Source organism: Stegostoma tigrinum, chromosome 12 (assembly GCF_030684315.1).
Source record: "Stegostoma tigrinum isolate sSteTig4 chromosome 12, sSteTig4.hap1, whole genome shotgun sequence".
Classification (NCBI taxonomy): Eukaryota; Metazoa; Chordata; class Chondrichthyes; order Orectolobiformes; family Stegostomatidae; genus Stegostoma; species Stegostoma tigrinum.
Genome location: NC_081365.1, coordinates 7,169,167 through 7,195,820, shown reverse-complemented (window position 1 = coordinate 7,195,820; position 26,654 = coordinate 7,169,167). Strand labels below are relative to the sequence as shown.

The 26,654-nt window shown below is 45.0% G+C and overlaps 1 protein-coding gene across 4 annotated transcripts in view; it reads left to right on the top strand.

The window, feature by feature from the left end:
- Positions 1-8,684, top strand: part of LOC125457255 (lipase member H-like) — a 45,346-nt gene extending 36,662 nt beyond the window's left edge. For 3 of the 4 annotated variants that reach the window (XM_059650019.1, XM_059650020.1, XM_059650018.1), the window contains 2 exons: positions 7,210-7,383; positions 8,402-8,684. In XM_059650019.1, coding sequence (XP_059506002.1) covers positions 7,210-7,383; positions 8,402-8,489 — 262 coding nt within the window. In that variant the 3' untranslated portion in view covers positions 8,490-8,684. Of the gene's footprint in view, positions 1-7,209; positions 7,384-8,401 lie in introns of those variants that run through there. The other variant, XR_009446524.1, reaches the window with a different exon arrangement.
- Positions 8,685-26,654: the final 17,970 nt, after the last annotated feature.

Sequence of the window (26,654 nt, the reverse complement as noted above, 5' to 3'; positions counted from 1 at the left end):
TGCTGATGAGGTTGGTGGTGCCTGGTGTATGTGTCTTTGGTTCTTCTAATAGTGTAGTCAGTGTTTCTTTGGCCAGGTTGATGTTGATGGATGTGAACAGGGTTGTTACGTCAAAGGCGACCATTATTGTATCCTCTTCTATCTTGGTGTCTTTGATGGTGTTCAGGAATTCTTGGGTGGAGCGAATGGAGTGGCGGGAGTCTTCTACTAGGTGTTTTAGTCTTTGGTCTAGTTCCTTGGCCAATCTGTAGGTTGATGTTCCAGGTATCCAAGGGCCTGTCTTCTGCCACGTTTTGAAAAAAGATAGTTCATGGCCCGTTGTGATAAACAAATTCTCCCCGTTTCCGTCTAAAGGAATAGTGGTTCACTGACCCACAGATCCTCCCAGAAAAGGAAAAACCCTCTCTACATTTACAGTGCCAAACCCCCTCAGACTCTGATGTGTTTCATATATATCACTGTCAAGTCAATGCCAAACCCCCTGCACCCCCACCCCCATGCCAGGAACAGCACCAGGCATACCTGAAGATCATGTGTCAGTCTGCAAGTTCACTCCAAGCCACTCACCATCCTGATATGGATATGTCATTTGTCCTTAGTTCAGATATAGCACAGGAGAAATTAATAGGATGTTGTCACAAAAAAAATGGCTCTAGGACCTGAGGACCTGCATCCTCAGGTTTCACCACTTATAGCCCATGTGACGTAAGAGGTTCTAGGGGAAGGAACTCCGAAAATTTCAGGCTGTGCCTCCCATGTGCCATGAAAGGTTTTAAAATAAGCAGGTTTGTGGTGATTAGGGAGGGGGTGAGGGGGACTAATAATCGGCAGAAATGTAGAATAATGACATGAGCATCAATGTTGGAGCCAGCTACAAATCAGACAATTGGGAGGTTGCGGGTTCAAAACCCAGTCCAGAGCGTTCAGTAGAAGAGAGATAACAAGGTGTGGAGCTGGATGAACACAGCAGGCCAAGCAGCATCAGAGGAGCAGGACAGCTGACGTTTCGGGTTGGGACCCTTCTTCAGATTCAGGTTGACCTGCCCAATGCCTACTGAGGGGGTGCTGCACTGATAGAGGACTTATCTTTCAAAAAGATGATAAACAGGGGTGCTGTTTGCTCTCTCCAGAAGATGCAATAATATCATTCAAAAGCTTTGACAATAGCTGGGGAGCTCCACCTAGTATTTAACCCTCAATCCACATTAGTAGAAAACAGTATTTGGCCTCTGAGAGAAAGTAAGAACTGCCAATGCTGGAGTCTGAGATAACACATCACAGCATCACAGGAGTAGGAAAGTTGATGTTTCGGATTGGGACCCTTCTTTCCTGCTCCTGTGATGCTGCCTGACCTACTGTGTTCCTCCAGCTCCACACTGTGTTATCTCAGCATTTAGTCTCTGCTGTTTATAGGAACTTTAAAATTCCAGGTGAGCTGCTGTGTTATCTACATTCCAACAGTGGCTACACATCTCCAGTGACTTCATTTCCCACTCTGGAAAGTGCTTTGGGGTGTCCTGAGATTGTGAAAACAGCATATTCTTTCTGTCAGTTACACACAGCCTCCATTGTGCAGGTTACTTGGTATTTAGCGTGTGCATGTACTGCCCTCCCATGGCAACACCACGTAGAATGTGATGCCAACACATGAGATTTCTCTCTGTATTTTGGATATTATTTATTGTAAGTTTGGATTTCTGGGCTCTGACTTAGGAACCCATGGATTTTCTACATATATAAAGCTTACTGTTCATTTTTAATATATTAGAAAATACTGTTTTTACGCTCATACTGATTTTTTCAGTGTTGTGAAGAAGCATCACTGGACTCAAAACTTTATTTCTCTCTCTACCCATGTTGCTAGACCTGCAGAAGTTCTCCAGCAATTTCAGTTTTTGTTTCAGATTTCCAGCATCTGAGGTTCTTTTATATTGCTTTAGTTTGATTTCTTTTTTAAACAGCTTTTGAGCTTTTACTTTAGACTGAATGAGCTTTGAGCTAATAGGCTTTAGCTCATTTCAGATTGTTTTAGAGGCCAGCAAACTAAATAAAGGAGCCCCTATAACTTCTGCTTTCAGCTTAAGGGAAATAGCCAAATCTTGGAGAAGGAGGCTTCCAGCTTTTCTTTGCGTGGAGCGGTCTTATGAGGTCCTTACAATCGGATGACAGTCGGAGACCCATGTCCCTGAGACAGGAATTATACATAACAAACTTGGACTGAGAAGATAATATTAGCCCTAGGCTAGAAGTGTTAGGATCAAGCCCTGAAGACGTTACATAAATTTGTGTACATTGAAACTTAGATGTGTGATAAGACAACAAAAAAGCTGTCTGCAGTTTTCCGTGAGTAGAATGTTACTAAAGAAGAGGTGGCAAAAGCATGTAGCATGGGCAACATAGATATGGTGGCTGACTTCCAGCTGAGATGGGCTGGATGAACAAATGAGCATCAACGTTGTGGCACATGAGTTTCTGGAGTATGTTTTCTTTTAAGAGTGATATGTCAAGGAACCAACTACAAGACATGTTATTTTAGATCCAGTACTGTGTCGTGATAAAGTACTAATTAATAGGCATGTACTTTTTATCTATTCATGAGATGAGGGTGTCACTGGCTAGGCCAGCATTTATTACCCATCCCTAACTGCCCAGAAACAGTTGAGTCATTGACATTCCTGTGGGTCTGGAGTCACATGTAGGCCAGATCAGGTAAGGATGGTGGTTTTTTTCCCCAACAATCGAAATTGGATTTCATGGTCATCATTAAACTCTTAATTGGCAGATTTCCCTTTTTATTAATTCAAATTCAACCAAGATAGGATTCAAACCACTGGCCCCTGAACATTATCTGGGTCTCTGGATTAATAGTCTAACAATAACGCCACTAGGCCTCCCCATAGAGTTGTAAAAGAAAGTTTAGGATTTGGTGACCAAAATGTGGTAGAACTCTACATTCTGTTTGAAAGTGATGCAGTGAAGCAAAGGAATTAAACTGACTAAGGGAAATTGTGGACAAGGCACAAATTGACTGAGGTGGCTTCGGAAAATGCATCAAAAAGCATACCTGTATGGCTACATAGGTTATGCAGAACCTACAAATAACTGTTAATGACCTGCAGCAACTGAACTTCAAGATATGGAAGTGGGAGAAAGGTCAGTAAAAGTGAGGTTTAAGATTATATAAGTTTAAAAGTAAAGGCTGATATAGTTTCCAGAAATAGCCATGATTCTGAGGATCAGGAAGTTGAGAGAACAAAACAAAAGAGAATCAATAAACTCATAAGATGAAGGAGAATAGAATATAAATGCAATCAAGTAAAAGAAATACAGACTTTTCTAGGTATATGGAAAGGAAACATTTGGCTGAAACAAGCACAGAAATTGCTGGAGAAACGCAGCAGGCCTGGCAACATCTGTAGAGAACAAAAGCAAAGTTAATGTTTCTGGTCCAGTGATCCTTCTTCAGAACTATGATGCCTGTGATACCGGGTGGATTCGAAACACAAAGTTCAGTTATAGTCCACGTGAGGTGAATCTGAGCTGATGTCATTTCCTAAGGAGAGAGATGTGGCTTTGGAAGATGGTTTTGGCAAAGACTTTGTCACACACCAGGACTGAGAATAAAAAAAAGATGAGAACGGAAATCCTGATAGAAGAGCAGAAGAAATTCATCAAGGCGGGAGTACCTGGAAGAACCGTGGCAGTGAATTAAAATAAAGCTAACAGCTATGCTTGCTGAAGATTTGAAGCAAAAAACAGAAATTGCTGGAGAAACTTGGCAGGTCTGGCAGCATCTGTGGGAAGAAAACAGAATTAACATTTCGAGACCCTTTTTCAGAACCAGGTAAAACAAACATTGGTCCATTACAGACAGTCAAATTAGAATGAGGAATAGAGAAGTGATGGAAAAGCTGCAAGAAATTTCATGCAAGAAATCTTCTAGGACAAAAGGTCCAAGCGACTTGTGTTAGCCTTTATTGCAAGAGGATTTGAGTACATCATTGGTGAAGCCTTGCTTCAGTTGTGTTGAAGTGTGGTTCGACTTCACCTGGAGTACTGTGTGCAGTTTTGATCTCCACATCTTAGGAAAGAAATTATTGCCATTTGAGGGAGTCCAATGAAGGCACACCAGGCTTGTTCCTGTCCGCCGACACTTCCGCCATCTACAATCCGACCCCACCACCCAAGACATTTTTCCATCCCCACACCTGTCTGCTTTCCAGAGACACCACTCTCTCCGTGACTCCCTTGTTCGCTCCACACTGCCCTCCAACCCCACCACACCCGGCACCTTCCCCTGCAACCGCAGGAAATGCTACACTTGCCCCCACACCTCCTCCCTCACCCCTATCCCAGGCCCCAAGATGACATTCCACATTAAGCAGAGGTTCACCTGAACATCTGCCAATGTGGTATACTGCATCCATTGTACCCGGTGTGGCTTCCTCTACATTGGGGAAACCGAGCGGGGGCTTGAGGCCCGCTTTGCAGAACACCTCTGCTCAGTTCGCAACAAACAACTGCACCTCCCAGTCGCAAACCATTTCCACTCCCTCTCCCATTCTTCAGATGACATGTCCATCATGGGCCTCCTGCAGTGCCACAATGATGCCACCCGAAGGTTGCAGGAACAGCAACTCATATTCCGCTTGGGAACCCTGCAGCCTAATGGTATCAATGTGGACTTCACCAGTTTCAAAATCTCCCCTTCCCCCACTGCATCCCTAAACCAGCCCAGTTCGTCCCCTCCCCCCACTGCACCACACAACCAGCCCAGCTCTTCCCCTCCACCCACTGCATCCCAAAACCAGTCCAACCTGTCTCTGCTTCCCTAACCTGTTCTTCCTCTCACCCATCCCTTCCTCCCACCCCAAGCCACACCCCCATCTACCTACTAACCTCATCCCACCTCCTTGACCTGTCCGTCTTCCCTGGACTGACCTATCCCCTCCCTACTTCCCCACCTATACTCTCTCCACCTATCTTCTTTTCCCTCCATCTTCGGTCCACCTCCCCCTCTCTCCCTATTTATTCCAGAACCCTCACCCCATCCCCCTCTCTGATGAAGGGTCTAGGCCCGAAACGTCAGCTTTTGTGCTCCTGAGATGCTGCTTGGCCTGCTGTGTTCATCCAGCCTCACATTTTATTATCTTGTTCCTGTGAAGATGGGACTATCCTCTGAAGAGAGATAGGACAAACTTGGTTTGTATTTCTAGAGCTTTAAATGAGGAGTGATCTCATTGAAATTTCAAAAATACTTGAAGAGTTAGACAAGCTAGGTGCAGGTACGAATGATTCCCCTGATTGGGGACCTCAGAACCAGCAGCAGATTGTCAAAAAAGAAGGGAGTGTGTCACTCAGATGGGAAGGGTGTTTTTTTGCTCAGACATTTGTGAACTTCTGGAATTCTCTACCATACAGAGCTATAGAAATTCATCTTTCAGTGTGTTTCAGGTAGAGATTGATAGATTACTGATTACCAGTGGGTTATGGAGATTGGGCTTGTAAAACGTCCTGAAGCGTTCAATCACCGATGATTGTGTTGAGCAATATGGTACACTCAATTGTTCCTACATTTCGATATTCCGGTGTTCTTTTTAAATTGGTAAAGATTGCAGAAACCCACAGAACAGAGGGATTTGGGAGTCTTGTGCATGAATCACTAAAAATAACACCCAAGTTTGTTGGGTAATGGAGATAGTAAATAAATAATTGGCCTATATCCCGAAGGGAATGGGGTATAAAATTGGGAAGATCTTGCTAAACCTATATAAGGCACTAGTCGGACCACAGCGGGAGCACAGTGAACAGTTTTGGTCCCCTTATCTGAGCAAAGGCATGCTGGGATTGGAGGCAGTCCAGAGAAAGTTCACGAGGCTTATTCATTGAGGAGTGTTGAGTTAATTGAGCAACTGGGGATTGTTGGCAAAATGCTGACATAATGAACAACACCTACATCTCTTGAATGTGCTGGCAAAAATGTACAATATGCCTGAAAAAATTGCCCTTTTACACCCACCCCCACCTTAGCAATGTAACCAAGGGTAATGTTGTTTGAGCTGTCAGACAGTGCATTGGGATCTGGGAGCTGGGCAACTGTTTGGAATAAGTTGGATATATTACGAGAAGGGATTGAATAGATTGTGCTCCTCTCTACTAGAGTTTAGAAGAGTGTGGTGCCTTGCTTGGCATATATAAGATCCTGAATGGTCTTAAAAACATAGAAAATAGCAGCAGGAGGAGGCCGTTCAGGCCTTCAGGCCTGCTACACCATTCAATATGATCATGCCTGATCATCTAGCTCAGTCCCTTTTCCCAATTTTTCCCCATACCCTTTGATTCCATTATCCTTAAGAATTACATCTAAATTCTTCTCGAAAATATCTGATCTTTTGGCCTCAATCACTTTTTGTGGCAGAGGAGGTGCCAATCTGGACGTTTCCTTTTGTGGGTCAGTCATTAACTAGGAGGCACTGATTTAAAATTGTTAGGACACAGATGAGGCGATGTTTGGTGCTGTCAAGTATGGCGGCCCAGTGGTGGTCACTGCAGCCTCACAACACCAGGGCCCTGGGTTCGATTCCAGCCTCGGGCGACTGTCTGTGTGGAGTTTGCACATTCTCCCTGTGTCTGCATGGGTTTTCTCTGGGTGCTCTGGTTTCCTCCCACAGTCCAAAGATGTGCAGGTTCGGTGGATTGGCCATGCTAAATTGCCTGTAGTGTTCAGGAGCATTTAGATCGGGTGGGACGTCTAAGGTTTAGTGTGGACTTGTTGGGCTGAAGGGTCTGTTTCCACACTCTAGGAATTTTATTCTAAGTCAGAGGATTGTGGCATTTGGAGGTGCGAAAGGACGCAGAGGCGGGTCATTGAATTTTTCTTCAGTTGGAGATGGACAGATTCATGTTCGACAGGGTATCAAAGGTTATGATGGAGGGTGGGAATGTGGAATTCAGAACACAAACAGATCAACCATGAGCTTTTTAACCAGAAGCATAGGCTCGAAGGGCCAAATGGTCCACTAATGCATCTAAATTTGTATGTTTGCTGCTAAATTGCCCTGTTTTACATCAAAAATTCACACCAGCTCCTGCTGTGACTTCCTTTTTCATTTAAAACCTACAGCAACCACTTTGATTTTCGTCCCATTCGCTACGCTCTGATATACTTTCAAAGAACACCATAGCTCTGACTCTTAAACTTCTTTACAGGTATGCAAAATCATTCGAGAAGTTCAAGGAAGTCACTCTGCTCGTCAGCGTCAATGAAGATGTAGGAAACATCTCCAGTATTTCGCTGACCTTCAGTTCGGCCTATCTGGTGGAACCCAAACTGAAGCTGGGAATTCTTCGAATGAAACTGAGGTCGTTGACTTATCCCCAAAGGTCAGTCACAGCATAGGGTTGGAATTTGAAAGAGCAGAGAGAGATTAGCCAGTCGAGAAATGCAATGGAAATGAGAAAGGAAACGCTTGCATTTTTATCTCTAACTTTTCCGAGCAAGACAGCATTAGGCAGTCCAGTGGCTCAGTGGTTAGCACTGCAGCCTCACAGCACCAGGGACCAGGGTTTGATTCCACCCTCAGGCAACTGTCTGTGTGGAGTTTGTACATTCTCCCTGTGCCTGCCTGGGTTTCCTTCGGGTACCCTGCTTTCCTCCTGCAGTCCAAAGATGTGCAGGTTAAGTGAATCGGCCATGCTAAATTGCCCATATCGTCCAGGGATCTGTAGGCTAGATCAATTAGCAATGGGAAAGGCAGGAGTTGGGTGGGAAGCTCTTGGGCTGAATGGCCTGTTTCCACTCTATGGGCGAGCTTTTTTTGCTGGTGAGCTTTTATTTTCATTATTATTCCATGGGATATGTGACTGGAGAAAGAGAGAATCTGGGTTGTGGATGGAAGCAAGTCTATAACTGTGTCAGTAACTGATAAACATAGAAACAAAACATAGAAGCAGGCGCAGGCCACTCAGCCTGTGAAACCTACTCTGTCATTTGATATGATCCTGGCTTTTCACCCAACTCAGTCACCTGTTTCCACTGAATCCAGCTCCACTCACAATGCCCAGGAGTACAAGGGCCAAATGCAGGAAAATGGGATTAGAGTAGTCAGGTGGCTGTTTTATACCAGCTTGGATACAATGGGCCAAAGCACCTTTTCTGGACTGTAGACCTCTTTGAGTCTAATGCTGGGAGGCGCATGGACCTGAGGGCGAGAGAGTTTCCAATTCTTGCTGCAGATTCGCTTTCTGAAGGGCGATCACATTGTGTGGGGAGTCACCAATGGCCCACAAAGGACCTCGTGCCCCAGTCAGAGTAATTATGTTCACAATTCAAAGAAAAATACACTGAGAACAAAAGCTAGAAATTGTGAAATGAAACTTATTCCATTTCTTTTGCTCATAGGCCTCATCTATGCAGATATGACATAGCCCTACAGAAGGACCTGGAGGAGGAGTTTCAACTAATTGAGTGTCAATCTCCTGAAATTTAGAGCTGATGCATTGCCTCCATTGTTCACTGTGCGTTTGACAGGCCTTATTCTTCAACACACTATGGACTCAACAGGTTGAATGGCCTTGCTCCTATGCAGTGCTACCTCTATCACATTTCTGAGCATTTGCCTGGTCCTTCCCACGTGCTAATTTTGATCTGTAAGATAATCAGTAAACTACTCCTGCCAACTGAATTTTGTTCACAGACCCTTCCTCCTCTGGCTGTGATAGAAAACTCATCTTGCACTCATTAGTCTCAGGCCAGGGAGAGAAAGGTATAACTCTAAATTAGGTTTGCGCCCCATTAATGGCAGCCTGCTTTCAGAACTCCCTGAACTGTGGTTAAGAGTGCCCAGCAGTTTCAACATGGACACATTAGTACTTTGGTTGTGAATAGGACCTCCCTATTACTGGAGATCGGACAGTACACAAAGATTTTATGGTAGCGAGTTTTGAGAAGATTTGTAGCTCAGGTTGAGGTTCTGGATGTGAGTTTGCTCGCTGAGCTGGAAGGTTAGTTTTCAGACGTTTCGTCACCATTCTAGGTAACATCATCAGTGAGCCTCTGACGAAGCGCTGGTGTTATGTCCCGCTTTCTATTTATCTGGTTAGGTTTCCTTGGGTTGGTGATGTCATTTCCTGTTCTTTTTCTCAGGGGATGGTAGATTGGCTCCTAATCAATGTGTTTGTTGATGGAGTTCCGGTTGGAATGCCATGCTTCTAGGAGTTCTCGTGCATGTCTCTGTTTGGCTTGTCCTATGTATCTATCCTAGGACAAGCCAAACAGAGACATGCACGAGAACTCCTAGAAGCATGGCATTCCAACCGGAACTCCATCAACAAACACATTGATTAGGAGCCAATCTACCACCCTCTGAGAAAAAGAACAGGAAATGACATCACCAACCCAAGGAAACCTAACCAGATAAATAGAAAGCGGGACATAACACCAGCGCTTCGTCGGAGGCTCACTGATGATGTTACCTAGAATGGTGACGAAACGTCTGAAAACTAACCTTCCAGCTCAGCGAGCAAACTCACATCCAGATTTTATGGTAGTTTGGCCCATATCCCTCTAATCCTTTCCTATCCATGTACCTGTCCAAACTTCTTTTAAATGTTGACCCTTAACCAACATCTACCCTTCCTTGACAGCTTGTTCCATTCACTTACCACCCTCCACGTGTAAAAGATGCCCCTCAGGCCCCTCTTAGATCATTCCCCTCTCACTTGAAACCTATGCTGTCAAGTTTTGGAACCCCTGACCCTAGGGAAAAGACCTTGGCACTTCACCTTATTTGTGCCCCTCATGATTTTCTAAACCTCCATAAGGTCATTCTCTCAGCTGCAGAGCTCCAGGGAGAAAAGTCCCAGCCTGCTCAGCCAAATAACCCACTTAACACTAATTTGGCAACCTGTTTTAAAACTTTTTCTGAACCTCCAGCTACATTTTTGGGGCAAGAATTCCAGATTCCCATTCCACATTTTGCAAAGAAGTATTTCCTAACATTGTATCATTTTGAAAGAAAAATCATTCATGTGTGTGACTGGCTGGGCTCGTGTGTACAGTCCCAATGTGCTCAGGAAGGCAATTAAAAGCCAACCCCATGTTCCACTGGGGTGGCATGGTAGCTAGCACTGCTGCCTCTCGGCACGGTAGCTAGCACTGCTGCCTCACAGCACCGGGGACCCGGGCTCAATTACAGCCTCGGGCGACCGTCTGTGTGGAGTTTACACATTCTCCCTGTGTCTACATGGGTTTCCTCCGTGTGCTCCGGTTTCCTCCCACAGCTCAAAGGCATGTGGGTTAAGGTAGATTGGCCATTGTAAATTGCCCATAGCGTCTAGGGTGGGAATTGCAGGGATAGGGTAGGGGGTTAGGATGGTCCACGCTGTGGGGGTTTAATGATCAAAGGGCATGGAGTCACATGCAGGCCAGATTAGGTAAGGATGGCAGATTTCCTTACCTAAAGGACATGAGTGAACCAGATGGGGTTTTCTGATAATAGTTTCATGCTTATCATCAGGCATTTAATTTCAGACTGATTTGAAACCTAGTGCTCAGAACATTAGTGATAATGGGAACTGCAGATGCTGGAGAATCCAAGATAACAAAGTGTGAAGCTGGATGAACACAGCAGGCCAAGCAGCATCTCAGGACCACAAAAGCTGACGTTTCAGGCCTAGACCCAAAAGGTCTGTGCTCCTGAGATGCTGCTTGGCCTGCTGTGTTCATCCAGCTTCACACTTTGCTCAGAGCATTATCTGGATTTTTGGATTAATAGTATAGCAATAATACCAGCAGACCATCACCTCCCAAATGTGGGAATCATAGAATTCCCACAGTGTACAAACAGGTCATTTGGCCCATTGAGTCTGTGCAGATCCTCTGAAGAGCATTGAACCCCCACAGCTCCACATTTACCATGGCCAATCCACCTAACCTATGCATCTTTGGACCGTGGGAAGAAACTGGAGCACCCAGAGGAAACCCATATGCAAACGTTACACAGACAATCAGCCATGGTTGGATTTGAAACTGGGTTCCTGGCACTGTGCTCAAAGATAATGAGAACTGCAGATGCCTAGACCCTGAAACGTCAGCTTTTATGCTTCTAAGATGCTGCTTGGCCTGCTGTGTTCATCCAGCTCTACACTTTGTTATCTTGGCACTGTGAGGCAGCAGTGCGAACCACTGAGCTGCTATGCTGCTCTGGAATTACATGCCATATGTTTTACTGTAATGTCCCTGTGTTTGAAATGTCCATCAACCAGGCCAGTTTCACTCTGCTCTATTTAATCATTCAATTCCCTCAAATCCTGCCTCCTGCCCATCAATGGAGAGGTGATGGCTGAGTGGTATTATTGCTGGACTATTAATCCAGAGACCCAGATCACATCCTGGGGACCTGGGTTCGAATCCCAACACGGCAGATGGTGGAATTTAAATTCAATAAGAACATCTGGAATTAAGGATCTAATGATGATCATGAATCCATTACCAATTGTCAGGGGAAAAACCCACTAGTTCACTAATGTCCTTCAGTGTAGTAAACCGCCATCCTTACCAGTTCGGCCTACATATAACTCCAAACCCACAACAAAATGGTGGACTCTGAACTGCCCTCTGGGAAATTAGGGATGGGTAATAAATGCTGTCTAGCCAGCAACACCCTCATCCGGTTAATGAGCAACAAAAGTTGTGGCTGGATTTTCCATGTGGACCCAGCTGAACTCTTAGATTCAAGCTACAAAATTATCACGATATCATTTTAGGATGTAAATTCCCTGATAAGACTGAACACATGTTCAGTGACACCGAGCATCTCCAGACATCAGGAGCTGCCTGCTTGGCACTGGTGACAAAGGCAAATGGTAGCCATGATGGGGTCTGCCACTGTCTGAGTGAACAGCTCGTTGGCGGCTCAATGGCACCCATGGTGAATAGAGACTTGAGCTTCAGATGAGGGTGGAATGCAGGAACTGGCTCAAGAGGGCCTGGGAAAGGTCATCTTAAAATAAATGGAGTGCAGTTCTCGCTAACCGTCCCCATGCAACTGACGCCCCCATTCCCTGAGAACCCATCAATGTTGAGCCAAAATGTACCAGTCTATTCGTGTTCACTGAATTCAAGATTGAAAATTGAGATCTCAAATGAACTTAACCCTCAACATTCCAGTTAAGGAGTTTAAGAGGCTGTTGATAAGCAGAATGTAGAAACTTCATTCTCTAACCAGCCAGTGGGCCTTTGAAAATTCATATCTGCCCAGATTAATATTTTTCAGAGACAGTCTCCAGGAACCAGACTTAGAATTATTGATTTGATTTGATTTATTCATGTTGCATGTACTGAAGTACAGTGAAAAGTCCAGTTTTGCTTGCAGTAGATTATACCATACAACGTGCACAAGGGTTGGAGAACAGAGCAAAGAATATAACATTATGGTTGCAGACAATGTACACAAAGACCAAGATCAACATTTAAATGTAAAATTTGAGAAGTCCATTCAGAACCCAGTAACAGCAGGGAAGAAGCTGTCCCTGAATCTGGTTGCACGTGTGTTTAAGTTTTTGAATCTTCTGCCCACTGTAAGAGGGTGGATGATGTTATAGAACATAGAACATAGAACAATACAGCGCAGAATAGGCTCTTCGGCCCTCGGTGTTGCGCTGACCTGTGAACTAATCTAAGCCCCTCACCCTACACTGTCCCAGCATTATCCATATGCTTATCCAAGGACTGTTTAAATGCCCCTAATGTGGCTGAGTTAACTACATTGGCAGGCAGGGTGTTCCACGCCCTTACCACTCTCTGAGTGAAGAACCTGCCTCTGACATCTGTCTTAAATCTATCACCCCTCAATTTGTAGCTATGCCCCCTTGTACAAGCTGAAGTCATCATCCTCGGAAAAAGACTCTCACAGTCCACCCTATTATAACCAGGATGGGAGAGGTCTTTCTTGAGATAATAGCCCTTGTGAATGCTATCATTTTTGTTCTTTCATGGGCTTCGTTGTCTGGGTCTGGATTTCCTGACCGCTCTTAATCAGCCTTCAGAAGGTGATGGTGAGCTGCCTTGTTGATCCACTGCAGTTTGTTTGGTGTGGGGAGAGACACAGCGCTGCTAGGAAGGGAGTTTCAAGACTTTGACACAGACACACAAATTATATCATAGTCCCAAATAAGGATTGTGTGTGTGTGTGTGTGTGTGTGTGTGTGTGTGTGAGAGAGAGAGAGAGTGTGTGAGTGTGTTTTGGAGATGGTTGTGTTTCCATGAGCCTGCTGATTTTTCTAGCTATACAAGGTGTAGAGTTGGATGAACACAGCAGGCCAAGCAGCATCAGAGGAGCATGAAGGCTGACGTTTCGGGCCTAGACCCAATTTCTGAAGAAATCTTCCTCCCTGCTCCTCTGATGCTGCATGGCCTGCTGAGTTCATCCAACTCTACACCTTGTATATCTCAGATTCTCCAGCATCTGCAGTCCTTACTATCGTTGAAGTGATTTTTCTAGCTAGCTGTCATTGTAGGTGTTGAAGGTGTTTTAAGTACTGGTGAGGAAAAGCAATGGAGAGCGAATCGAGATTTGAATAAAACCAAGCAAGTCATTCAAAGTTGATGCATTTTAAACATTAAAAATCTCTGACGTGTCAAAGGGTATGTGTGATGTTGCCATGGGAGGGCAGTACTTGCACATGCTAAATACCAAGTAACCTGCACAATGAAGGCTGTGTGTAACTGACAGAAAGAATATGCAGTTTTCACAATCTCAGGACACCCCAAAGCACTTTCCAGAGTGAGATTTGAGATTACTGGAAAAGCGTAGCCACTGTTGGGATGTGGGTAACACAGCAGCTAACCTGAAATTTTATAGATCCAACGGAGACCAAATATTGTTTCCTTCTAACACCGATTGAAGGATAAATACCAGGGGAAATTAATTTGAGCCTTGTGGAGAAAGCAAACAGCACGTCCGTTTAACATCTCATCTGAAAGATGCTTCCACTGACAGTGCAGCAATCCCTCAGTAGTGCATCGGGCAGGTCAACCTGGATCTTGTTCTGAAGGCTCTGGACTGGTTCTTGAACCCACAACCTTCCGGTTTTCTGAGTTGTATATGGCTCCAACATCAATGCTTGTGACATTATCCCAAAATCCTGCCAATGACTAGCTCCCTCCCCACGACCCCCAAATCAGCCCCCGACCTCTCCACGCCCCACCTCCCCACCTTCCCACCTCCCCACTCCCTAACCACCACTGACCTGTTTATTATTAAATATTTCATGTGACCGAGGTGTCACTGGATCAAAATCTCGGAGTTCCTGCCCCACAACTCCCTACATCATACTGACTGTAAGTGATTAAACTTTAAGATGAAGGTCAGCACGTCCCAGGGATTTTTGTCACATCTTCCCATTAATTTCTCCAGCACTTGTGAAGAGACTATGAGGATGATGAGTGGTTTGGAAAAGAACTGACAAGCTGACATAACAAAGTGTGGAGCTGGATGAACACAGCGGGCCAAGCAGCATCTCAGGAGCACGAAAGCTGACATTTCGGGCCTAGACCCTTCTGTCATTTTTAGGTCCTGCTCCTGGCATGCCTTCCTGCATTCTCCCTGGCATGATGGTAATGGTTGAGTGGGGGATATACCAGGCCATGAGGTTACAGACTGTGCTGGAGTACAATTCCGCTGCTGTTGATGGTCCACAGCGCCTCATGGATGCCCAGTTTTGAGTTGCTAGATCTGTGAGAATTCTGTCCCGTTTAGCACGGTGATAGGGCCACTCAACACGATGGAGGTTGTTCTCAGTGCGAAGGCAGGAGTTGGTCTCCACATGTACTGGGCAATGGTCACTCTTACTGATACTGTTATGGACAGATGTAACTGCAGCTGGCAGATTGGTAAGGATGTGTCAAATATGTTTTGCCCTCTTATTGGTTCCCTTACCACCTGCTACAGACCCAGTCTAGCAGTTATGTCCTTGCGGCAGGTAGGCCACTCGGCAGGTTGGTTAGCAAATTAGAAATGTTTAGAATTAACGGGCCCTTACCAGCATGGTTTAGAAGTTGGCTAAAAGATAGGAAACAGAGGGTGGGTATTGATGGGGCATTTCCCAGATTGAAGCCGAGCTGAAAGTGGTGTTCCTCTGGGAACAGTGTTGGGGGACTTGCTTTTTCTGATTTATGTAAACGATTAGGAGATGGGTGTTGAAGGCAAAATCTCTAAATTTGCAGGTAACATTTATCGAGGGAGAAGCGTGCGTTGTTAGGATGACCCCGAGAGACTTCAGGCCGATATTGGCAAGTTGGCCAAATGGGCAACCTTCTGGTGGATGAAATTCACTGCAGAGAAATGTGAGGCAATGCATTTTTGTTGAAGGAACAGTGAGAGACAATACAGGCTCAATGGTGCAACTTTGAAGGGAGTGCAGGAGAAGAGAAATCTTCAGATACAAGTGTATAATTCTTTGAACATGGCCAGGCAAGTTGAAACAGCGTTAAGAGGTTAATAGGATGCATGGGTTTACAAATAGAGGCATAGAGTATTAAAACAAGGAAGTGATGCTATACCTCTCCAAATCATTGGTCAGACCACACTTGGAGTACTGTGGAGACAATAAGAACTGCAGATGCCGGAAACCAGAGCCGATAGGTGTGAGGCTGGAAAAGCACAACAAGCCAGATAGCATCAGAGGAGCAGCAATGTCAACATTTTGGGTCCTGAAGAAGGGTTTCAGCCCAAAATGTTGACTTTCCTGCTCCCCTGATGCTGTCTGACCTGCTGTACTTTTCTAGCCTCACAATTACAGACTCTGGAGTATTGAGCTCAGTTCTGGGCACTTATTTAAGGAAAGATGTTAAAGCCCTGGAGACACTGTAAGGGAGATTTACGAGAATGATACCAGGAATGAGAGATTTTAGATATAAGGAAAGATCAGAAAAATTGGACTTATTCTCCTTTGAGCAGAGAAGATTAAGAGGCAATCATACTGACTTGCTCAAAATTCCGAACAATTTTCATGAGTTGATGTGTCAGTAAATAGGGGTCACAATTTCAAGCTTATCAGCAAGGGAGCTTGGAGTGAGATGAGGAGAAACGTCTTGACTCACAGAGTTTTTGGAATTTGGAATGCACTGCCTAGGCAATTGATTGAGATGGATTCCATGGGAGGTTTCAAAATTAAGCTGGAGATGTGTTTGAAAGTGATAAACTTTGAAGACTACGGAGATAGGGCTGGAGAATGGGACTAGCTAGGTAGCTTTCTCAGGAGCCAGTACAGACATGATGGGCCAAATAGCCTCCTTTTGTACACTAAAATTCTATTATTCTACACTTGAACTCAAAGGCCGGCCAGCTTGAAGCTCCATTGATTTCCTTACAGGCACATGAAGATTGAAAGAGCAGTTAAAACATCAGAACAAAGAGGATTCTAAAGCAGTTCTGCATCTTCCGAAGTACATTTTTCAAATGTCTTCAAGCTTGCTCTTTGTCTCATTTTACAGTTACCTGCACAGATGATTCATCTCAATGATTAAGAGCAGTCTCTATCTCTGTAGATACAGGGACCTCTGTAACCTCTCTTGGGGAGAGGGTTCTGATCAATCACAGCTGAACATTTTTATCGCCCAGCAGTTTGGAGGTAGGTCATAATTGCACTGAAATGAGAAACTCCATGCAGCATTCAATCCTCCTGGATCTTTCTCCTTTGCTCCTTTCCTGTGGCTCGACAGACACAGATCTAAACTTTCTTTAAGTTTGAATGGACAGAAGAAACTCAGAGTCCCCTTAACAACCTTAAAGGTGTGTTGCCAAGCACAGCAGTTAAGAAACAACAGAGCATTGTACACAATTATGATAAATACCATCCAAACTGGTCGCAATGATATTGCATTCGGTGCTGTTTTACTAACGATGGTGAAAGATGAATTGGCAAGTTTATCAGTTATGTTTCAAAGAAAATTAATGTTTTGCAACAGAAATATTTGATGGCAAGGAAAGAGATATTGGGTCTTGTGCTGGCTGCAAATCAGTTTGAGATCTATACATTTCAAAACCACATAACTTCAAACTAAGTGGGATCCACTTAGGTTCAAATTGAGGAGAAATCATTTTACTTGGAGGGTTGAGAATCTGATGGAGTTTTCCACAGAGAGCTATGGAAGCTTAGCCTTTGAGTATGTTTAAGGCAGGGATTGGTAGATTTCTCACCTGCGATAGTGGTGTACAAGGCTATGGTGTCGTGTGAGTAATAGGCATCAAAGTGTTTGATCAGGTATGATTGCATTGAATGGTGGGGCAGGCTAATGGGATGAATGGCATATTCCTGTTCCTATGTCAATATGAGATTTGAGTCGTCCAGTGCTAGCATCAGTAAGGACCATACAATCGAGGCTATGGAAAGGCAATAATTAATAATTAAGACCTAATTCCTTTGTTGCAGTAGTGAAACATTACATAGTGATGAAAGAATTACAACACTGACCTAATCATGACTGATCAAAGAAAATTAGAATAATATTATACCCGTTGATGATTAATGTATAATTACTAGAAAAAGTAGCCAGATTGAGGATTATGAGCAGCTTAGAATTTAGCTAAGGAGGGCCAGGATACTGATTACAAAGGAACAAAGAAACAAAGAAACCCACAGCACAGAAACAGGCCCTTCAGCCCTCCAAGCCTGCACCGATCAAGATCCTCTGTCTAACCTGTCATCTCTTTTACATAGAACATACATAGAACATTACAGCACAGTACAGGTCCTTCGGCCCTCGATGTTGTGCCGACCTGTCATACCGATCTCAAGCCCATCTAACCTACACTATTCCATGTACGTCCATATGCTTATCCAATGACGCCTTAAATGTACCTAAAGTTGGCGAATCTACTACCGTTGCAGGCAAAGCGTTCCATTCCCTTACTACTCTCTGAGGAAAGAAACTACCTCTGACATCTGTCCTATATCTTTCACCCCTCAATTTAAAGCTATGCCCCCTCGTGCTCACCGTCACCGTCCTGGGAAAAAGGCTCTCCCTATCCACCCTATCTAACCCTCTGATTATTTTATATATTTCAATTAAGTCACCTCTCAATCTTCTTCTCTCAAATGAAAACAGCCTCAAGTCCCTCAGCCTTTCCTCGTAAGACCTTCCCTCCATACCAGGCAACATCCTAGTAAATCTCCTCTGCACCCTTTCCAAAGCTTCCACATCCTTCTTATAATGCGGTGACCAGAACTGTACACAATACTCCAAGTGCGGCCGCACCAGAGTTTTGTACAGCTTCACCATAACCTCTTGGTTCCGGAACTCGATCCCTCTATTAATAAAAGCTAAAACACTGTTTGCCTTCTTAACAGCCCTGTCAACCTGGGTGGCAACTTTCAAGGATCTGTGTACATGGACACCAAGATCTCTCTGCTCATCTACACTACTAAGAATCTTAACATTAGCCCTGTACTTTGCCTTCTGGTTACTCCTACCAAAGTGCATCACCTCACACTTGTCTGCATTAAACTCCATTTGCCACCTCTCAGCCCAGCTCTGCAGCTTATCTATGTCTCTCTGCAACCTACAGCATCCTTCCTCACTATCCACAACTCCACTGACCTTAGTGTCATCTGCAAATTTACTAACCCATCCTTCTACGTCCTCATCCAGGTCATTTATAAAAATGACAAACAGCAGTGGACCCAACACCGACCCTTGCAGTACACCACTAGTAACTGGTCTCCAGGATGAACATTTCCCATCAACTACCACCCTCTGTCTTCTTTCAGCAAGCCAATTTCCGATCCAAGCTGCTGTATCTCCCACAATCCCATTCCTCCGCATTTTGTACAATAGCCTACTGTGGGGAACCTTATCGAATGCCTTGCTGAAATCCATATACACCACATCAACCGGTTTACTCTCATCTCTGTTTGATCACCTTCTCAAAGAACTCAATAAGGTTTGTGAGGCACGATCTTCCCTTCACAAAACCGTGCTGACTATCCCTAATCAATTTATTCTTTTCTAGATGATTATAAATCCTATCCCTTGTAACCTTTTCCAACACTTTACCAACAACTGAGGTAAGGCTCACTGATCTATAATTACCAGGGTTGTCTCTACTCCCCTCCTTTTCTAACGGTCTGTGTCCATTTGCTCCCTGCCCATCCATGTACCTGTCCAAATATATCTTAAAAGATGCTAACGTGTCTGCGTCTACCACTTCCGCTGGCAACGCATTCCAGGCACCCACCACCCTCTGTGTAAAGAACTTTCCATGCATATCTCCCTTAAACTTTCCTCCTCTCACTTTGAACTCATGACCCCTCGTAATTGAGTCCCCCTCTCTGGGGAAAAGCTTTTTGCTATTCACCCTGTCAATACCCCTCATGATTTTGTAGACCTCAATTAGGCCCCCCCTCAATCTCCGTCTTTCTAAAGAAAATAATCCTAACCTATTCAACCTTTCTTCATAGCTAGCACCCTCCATACCAGGCAGCATCCTGGTGAACCTCCTCTGCACCCTCTCCAAAGCATCCACATCTTTTTGGTAATGTGTCTACATTAAAAGGGGAAAAATAGACAATGACAGTAAACTTGCAAGAAACATAAAAACAGACTGTAAAATCTTCGGTAAGTAAGTGCAAAGGACAATGCTGAAACATCCACAACAATATTTAGCCAGAAGTGTTGAGTAGATGATCCATCTTGGACTTCTCCAGAGGTCTTCAGCCAATTCGGTTCACTCTATGTCATGTCAAGATATGGTTGCTGTGCTGGATGCTGCAAAAGCTATGGGCCTTGACGACATTCCGGCAATAGTACTGAAGACTTGTGCTCCAGAAGTTGCTGCTCCCTCAGCCAAACCATTCCAGTACAGCTTCATCAGTAGCATCTTTCTGACGATGTAGAAAATTGCCCGTATGTGCCGTGTGCATAAAAGGCAGCTCAAGTTAGTCTACTCCTGATCATTAGTAAAATGACTGTGCTATCAAGCAGCACATGCTCAGCAATAACCTGCTCAGTGCCGCCCAGTTTGTGTTCCACCAGGGCCATTCAGCTCGTGACCTCATGACAGCCTTGGTTCAAGCATGGACAAAAAAGCTGAAGTCTAGAGGTGAGGTGAGAGTGACAGCCCTTGACAACAAGGCCACAGTTTACTGACCATGGCATCAAGAAGCCGCAGCAAAATTAGCGTTAACAAGAATTGGGGGAAACCTTTCTGCTGGTTGAATGCATACCTGGAACAAAGGAAGATGGTTGTGCTTGTTGGAGGCCAATCATCTCAGCTCCAGGCCATTCTGCAGGAGTTCCTCAGGATAATATTGTAGACCCAACCATCTTTAGCTGCTTTGACCAATCAGCAGTGAAAGAACAGCGATGTATGTCCAAGTTGGGATGGTGAGTGACTTGGAGGGGAACTTTGTGGTGGTGGTGTTCCCATGTATCTGCTACCCCTGTCCTTCTAGATGGAAGTGGTCGTGGGTTTGGAAGCACTTTCTGAGGAACTTTGGTGAATTTCTGCAGTGCATCTTGTAGATAGACTGCTGCTACTGAGAGTCAGTGGTGAAGGGAGTGAAGCTTGTGTCTACAATGGCAATCAAGAATGCTGCTTTGTCTTGGATGGTATCAAGCTAGTTGAGTGTTGTTGAGGATGCTCTCTTCCAGACAAGTGGGCAGACTTCCAACACACTCCTGACTTGTGCCTTGTAGATCTCCCACAACCATGACCATCTTCCCGTGTACCAGGTATGACTCTAACCACTAGACTGTTTGCCCCGATACCCATTGATTCCAGTTTTGCTGGGGCTCCCTGATGCCACACTTGGTCGAATGTAGCCTTGATATCAAGAGTGTCACTTTCTCCTCACCTCTGGAATTCAGCTCTTTTGTGCATGTTTGAACCGAGGCTGTAATGAGGTCAGGAGCTGAGTGGACCTGGTGGAACCCAGACTGGGTGTCACTGAGCAGGTTATTGCTGAGCAGATGTTGCTTGATAGCACTGTCAATGACACCTTACATCACTTTACTGATGATCGAGAGTAGACTGATGGGGCAGTAACTAGCTGGGTTGGATTTGTTCTGTTTTTTGTACACAAGGCGTACTTGGGTAATATTCCATATAGCTGGGTAGATACCAGTGTTGTAAATGTACTGGAGCAGCTTGGCTAGGGGAGCGGCAAGGCCTGCAGCACAAGCCTTCAGTACAATTGCCAGAGTGTTGTCAGTGCCCAAACCCTCTGTAGCGTCCAATGTCTCCAACCATTTCTTGATATTACATAGAGTGAATCAAATTGGTTGAAGACTGGTATCTGTGATGCTGGGAACCACTGGAGGAGGCCAAGATGGATCCTCCAATCAGCATTTCTGGCTGAAGATTGCTGCCAAAGCTTCAGCCATATCTTTTGCACCAATGTGCTGGCCTCTTCCATCATTGAGAATGGGGATATTTGTGGAGCCTCTTCCTTCAGTGAGTAGTTAAATTGTCCACCACCATTGGTAGGCAATGGCCTTGTAGTATTATTGCTGGACTATAATCCAGAAACTCAACTAATGTTCTGGGGCCCGGTTTCGAGTCCCACCTCAGCAGCTGGTGGAAGTTGAATTCACTAGTTAATAAAGAAAAAAAAAACCTAGAACTAAGAATATACCGATCACTAAAAAACCATTGCTGATTGTCAGGAAAAAGACATCTGGTTCACAAATGCCCTTGAGAGAAGGAAATCTGCCACCCTCACCTAGTCTGGCCTACATGTGACTCCAGACCCACAGCAACGTAGTTGACTCCCAAGTGTTCTGTGAAACGGCTGAGAAAGCCACTCTGTTGTACCAATCTCTACAAAGTCTCAAAGAAATTAAACCAGACGGATCACCTGGCATTGATCCTGGCACGGGAAAGGACAATGGCCGGAGCAGCCCCACTGAACCTGCAAAGTCCTCCTCATTTACATCTGTGTGCTAGTGGCAAAATTGGGAGAGCTGTCTCACAGACTAGTCAAGCAACAACCTGACACAGTCATACTCACAGAATCATACCTTACAGACAATGTCCCAGACACCACCGTCACCATCCCTGGATATGTCCTGAACCACCAGCAGGAGGACCCAGCAGAGGGGGCGGCACAGTGGGATACAGTCAGTAGGGAGTTGCTGTGGGAGTTCTCGACATTGACTCCAGACCCCATGAAGTCTCGTGGCTTCAGGTTAAACATGGGCAAGGAAACCTCCTGCTGATTACCACATACTGTCCTCCCTCAACTAATGAATCAATGTTCTTCAATGTTGAACAACGCTGTGAGGAAACACTGAGGATGACACGGGCACAAGATGTACTCTGGGTGGAGGATTTCAATGCCCACCACCAAGACTGGCTCGGCAGCAGCAGTGTTACTGATTGAGCTGGTCGGGTCCTCCAGGACATAGCTGCTAGACTGCGTCTGTGGCAGGTGGTGAGGGAACCAACAAGAGGGAAAAACATACTTGACCTCATCCTTACCAATCCGCCAGCTGCAGGTCCATCTGTCCATGACAGTATCAAGAAGAGTGACCATTGCACATTTCTTCATTCCCACACTCTCCTTAACATTGAGAACAACCTTCATTGTGTAATGTGACATTATCACCATGCTAAATGGGACAGACTTCGCACAGATCTAGCAAGTCAAGACTGGGCACAATCTGTAACGTTATGGCCTGGCAGATCCCCCACTCAATCATTACCATCAAGCCAGAGGATCAACCCTAGTTCAATGGACAATGCAGGACAGTATGCCGGGAGAAGCACCAGGCACACTTGAAGATGAGGTATCAACCTGGTGAAACCACCAAACAGGAATACTTGCACACCAAGCAGCGAAAGCAACAAGTGATAGACGGAGCAAAGTGATCTAAGCTCTGCAATCCTGCCACATCCAGTTGTGAATTGTTGTGGACAATTAAACAACTCACTGGAGGAGGATGTTCAACAAATATCCCCATCCTCAATGATGGAAGAGCCCACCAGATCAGTGCAAAAGATAAGGCTGAAGCATTCACAGCAATCATCAGCCAGAAGTACCGAGTGAATGGTCCATCTCAGCCTCCTCCAGTGGTCCCCAGCATTACAGATACCAGCCTCCAACCAATTCGATTCACTCCATGTGATACCAAAACATGGTTGAAGACATTGGATACTGCAAAGGCATTGGACTGTGATAAAATTTCAGAAAGAGGACTGAAGACTTGTGTTCCAGAACTTGCCGCTCCCCTAGCCAAGCTGTTCCAGTACAGTTACAACCCTGATATCTACCTGGTAATGTGGAAAATTGCCCAAGTATGGCCTGTACATAAAATGCAGGTCAAATCCAACCCAACCAATTACCGCCCCATCAGTCTCCCTCGATAATCAGTAAAGTGATGGAAGGTGTCAGTAACAGTGCGATCAAGCAGCACCTGCTCAGCAATAACCTGCTCAGTGACGCCCAGTTTGGGTTCCGCCAGGGCCACTCAGCTCCTGACCTCATTACAGTCTTGGTTCAAACATGGACAAAAGATCTCAATTCTAGAGCTGAGGTGAGAGTGACAGCCCTTGATATCAAGGCTGCACTTGACAAAGTTTGACATCAAGGAGCCGAGGAAAACTGGAATCAATGGGTACCAGGGGCAAACTCTCCGGTGGTTGGGGTCATACCTGACACATAGGAAGTGGTTGTGGGAGGTCAGTCATCTCAGCTCCAGGGCATCTCTGCAGGAGTTCCTCAGGGTAGTGTCCTCAGCCCAACCATCTTCAGCTGCTTCATCAATGACCTTCCCTCCATCATAAGGTCAGAAGTGGGGATGCTCACCGATGATTGCACAGAGTTCAGCACCATTCATGGCTCCTCAGATACTGAGGCAGTCCGTGTTCAGATACAACAAGATCTGGACAATATCCAGGCTTGGGCTGACAAGTGGTAAGTAACATTCATGCCACACAACTGACCGGCTGTGACCATCACCAATAATAGACGATCTAACCACCCCCCCCATGACATTCAATGGTGTTACCATCACTGAATCCCCCTCTGTCAACATCCTGCCATTTATCATTGATCAGAAATTCAACTGGACTCACCGCAAACACAATGGTTGCAAGTGGAGGCCAGAAGCTAGGAACACTGCAGCAAGCAACTTACTTCCTTTATTCTTTACTCATTCACTTGATGCGGGTATTGCTGGCTCGGCCGCATTTATTGCCCATCCCTAAGAGTCCTCCACATTGCTGTGGGTCTGGAGTAACATGGAGGCCTGACCAGGGAAGTATGTCAGTTTCTTTCCCTAAAAGACATGAGAGAACCAGATGCGTTTTTCTGGCAATGTGGGTCAACCTACAGCAGGAGGAGATCAGTGGTTCAAGAAAGCAGCTCATTACCACCTTCCCAAGGGCAACTAGGGACAGACAATAAATGTTGGCCAGCCAGGGGCACCCACATCCCACAAATTAATAGAAAAAAACCTATTCACGACTGGATGCTGGATGTAGCTATGTCCTTTAGGACCGGACCAGCATGATCAGTAGCACTGCTGCTCAGCTACTCTTGGTGGTGGACGTTGAAATCCTCCTCCCAGAGTACATTTTGTGCTCTTGCCATCCTTAGTGCTTCCTCTATGTGTTGCTCGACATTGAGAAGTACTGATTCATCAGCCAAGGGAGGACAGTATGTGGTAACCAGCAGGAGGTTTACTTGCCCATGTTTAGCCTGAAGCCATGAGACTTCATGGGGTCCAGAATCAATGCTGAGGACTCCCAGGGCAACACCCTCCGAACTGTATCCCACTGTGCCGCCCCCTCTGCTGGGTCTGTCCTGCCGGTGGGGCAGGACATATCCAGGGGCAGTGATGGTGGTGTCTGGGACATTGTCTGTAAGGTGTGATTCTGTGAGTATGGCTGCGACAGGCTGTTGCTTGACTAGTCTGTGAGACAGCTCTCCCAATTTTGTCACGAACCCCCAGATGTTAGTGAGGAGGACTTTGCAGGTTCAGCAGGGCTGCTCTGGCCATTGTTCTTTCCAGTGCCTGGATCCATGCCAGGTGATCCGTCCGGTTTCATTTCTTTGAGACTTTGTAACGATTGGTACAACTGAGTGGCTTTCTCAACCATTTCGCAACGCAATTGGGGTGCAATCACATTGCTGCGGGTCTGGAGTCACATGTAGGCCAGACCAGGTGAAGGTGGCTGGTTTCCCTTCCCTGAAGGAAATTAGTGAACCAGGCGGGTTTTGATTTCATGGTAATCAATGGATTCTCAATTCCAGACTTCTTAAAATATTGTTGAATTCAGATTCCACCATCTGTTGTGATGGAAATTGAACTCAGGTCCCCAGATATTATTTGGGTCTTTGTATTATTAGTCTAACCATAGTATCACTAGGTCTTCATCTACCCAATTCTTGAGCGTGGGTATGTGAGAGGGTTACTATGTGAGCGTGTATACGTGAGAGGATAAGTGTTTGAGTATGTATATTGAGAGGATTAGCGTGTTATTGTGTGTGTGAGAGTTATAGTGTCTTGTGTGTATATGTGAGAGAATTAGTAATGTGCATGTACAATGGTGTGTGAGTGTGCATATGTGTGGATTGGCGTGTGTGTATATTTTTGTATTAATGTGTAAGTGTGTATATGTGTAAGGATTAGTTTGTGATTCTGTATATGTAAGTTTTGGCTGTGAATGTTTGATTGCGTGAGAGGGTTAGTGTGTATATGTGAGTATTAGTGTGTGTATGTAAATTGAAGGGGATTAGAGTGTGGTTGTGTATGTGTGAGAGGGTTAGTGTGTATATGTGAGGATTTGTGTGCGTGTGAATATTGAAAGGGATTAGAGTGTGATTGTTTATGTGTGATAGAGTTAGTGTGTGGTGTGTATATGTGAGAGGATTATTGTGTAAGTGCGTATATGTGAGACAATTAGTTTGTGAGTGCAAAAATATGAGACGATTAGTTTGTGAGTAGGTATATGTAAGAATTAGCGTGTGAGTAGCTTTGTGTGAGAACACACTGTGTGGACATAGAGGCTCTCCCCGTAAATGTCTCTGGCTATGCAGTTCTTTCCTCTCTCCACCAGCCAGCATTGACTTTGCTCCATGATTGTTCTCTCGCTCTAAAACCATTTCTCCCCTGTCATCGTCACTTTCCTTGATCTCATTTGCAACAAGACCCCAAGTAAATCAGTCGGTATTATTGCCAGCTTTTGATGCTTATTTCTATCGGGATTTCTGAAAACTTTATTACTAACAAGGTTCCACAGTGGTTTAATCAATTCCTCTCTGTTCCCATCAAGGTTACAGTTATCCATGCTTCCGAAGGAAATATCTTTTCGTATTTCCTACTGGCTCAATAACAAGCATTTGTACAGCATCGACAAAGCAGTAAAATATCCCAGGGAGCTTCGCTGCAACAAATAAAAACTGACACCGAGCCTCAGAAATCAATAGCGAAGTAGGAACTTTGCCAGAAATTTGGGTTTCAAACAGTGCTCCAGAGGAAACAAGTGTGGCAGACAGGTAGGGAGGATTAGAGAAAAAGTTCATGAGCTTACAATGATGGACAGTCAGAGAATTAGGGATACCTGGTTTAATGGGTAAATTCAGAGCACCCAAGGTGATATGGGATAACTAGTATAATCATACAATTAGGAAGGCTAAGAATAATGGGT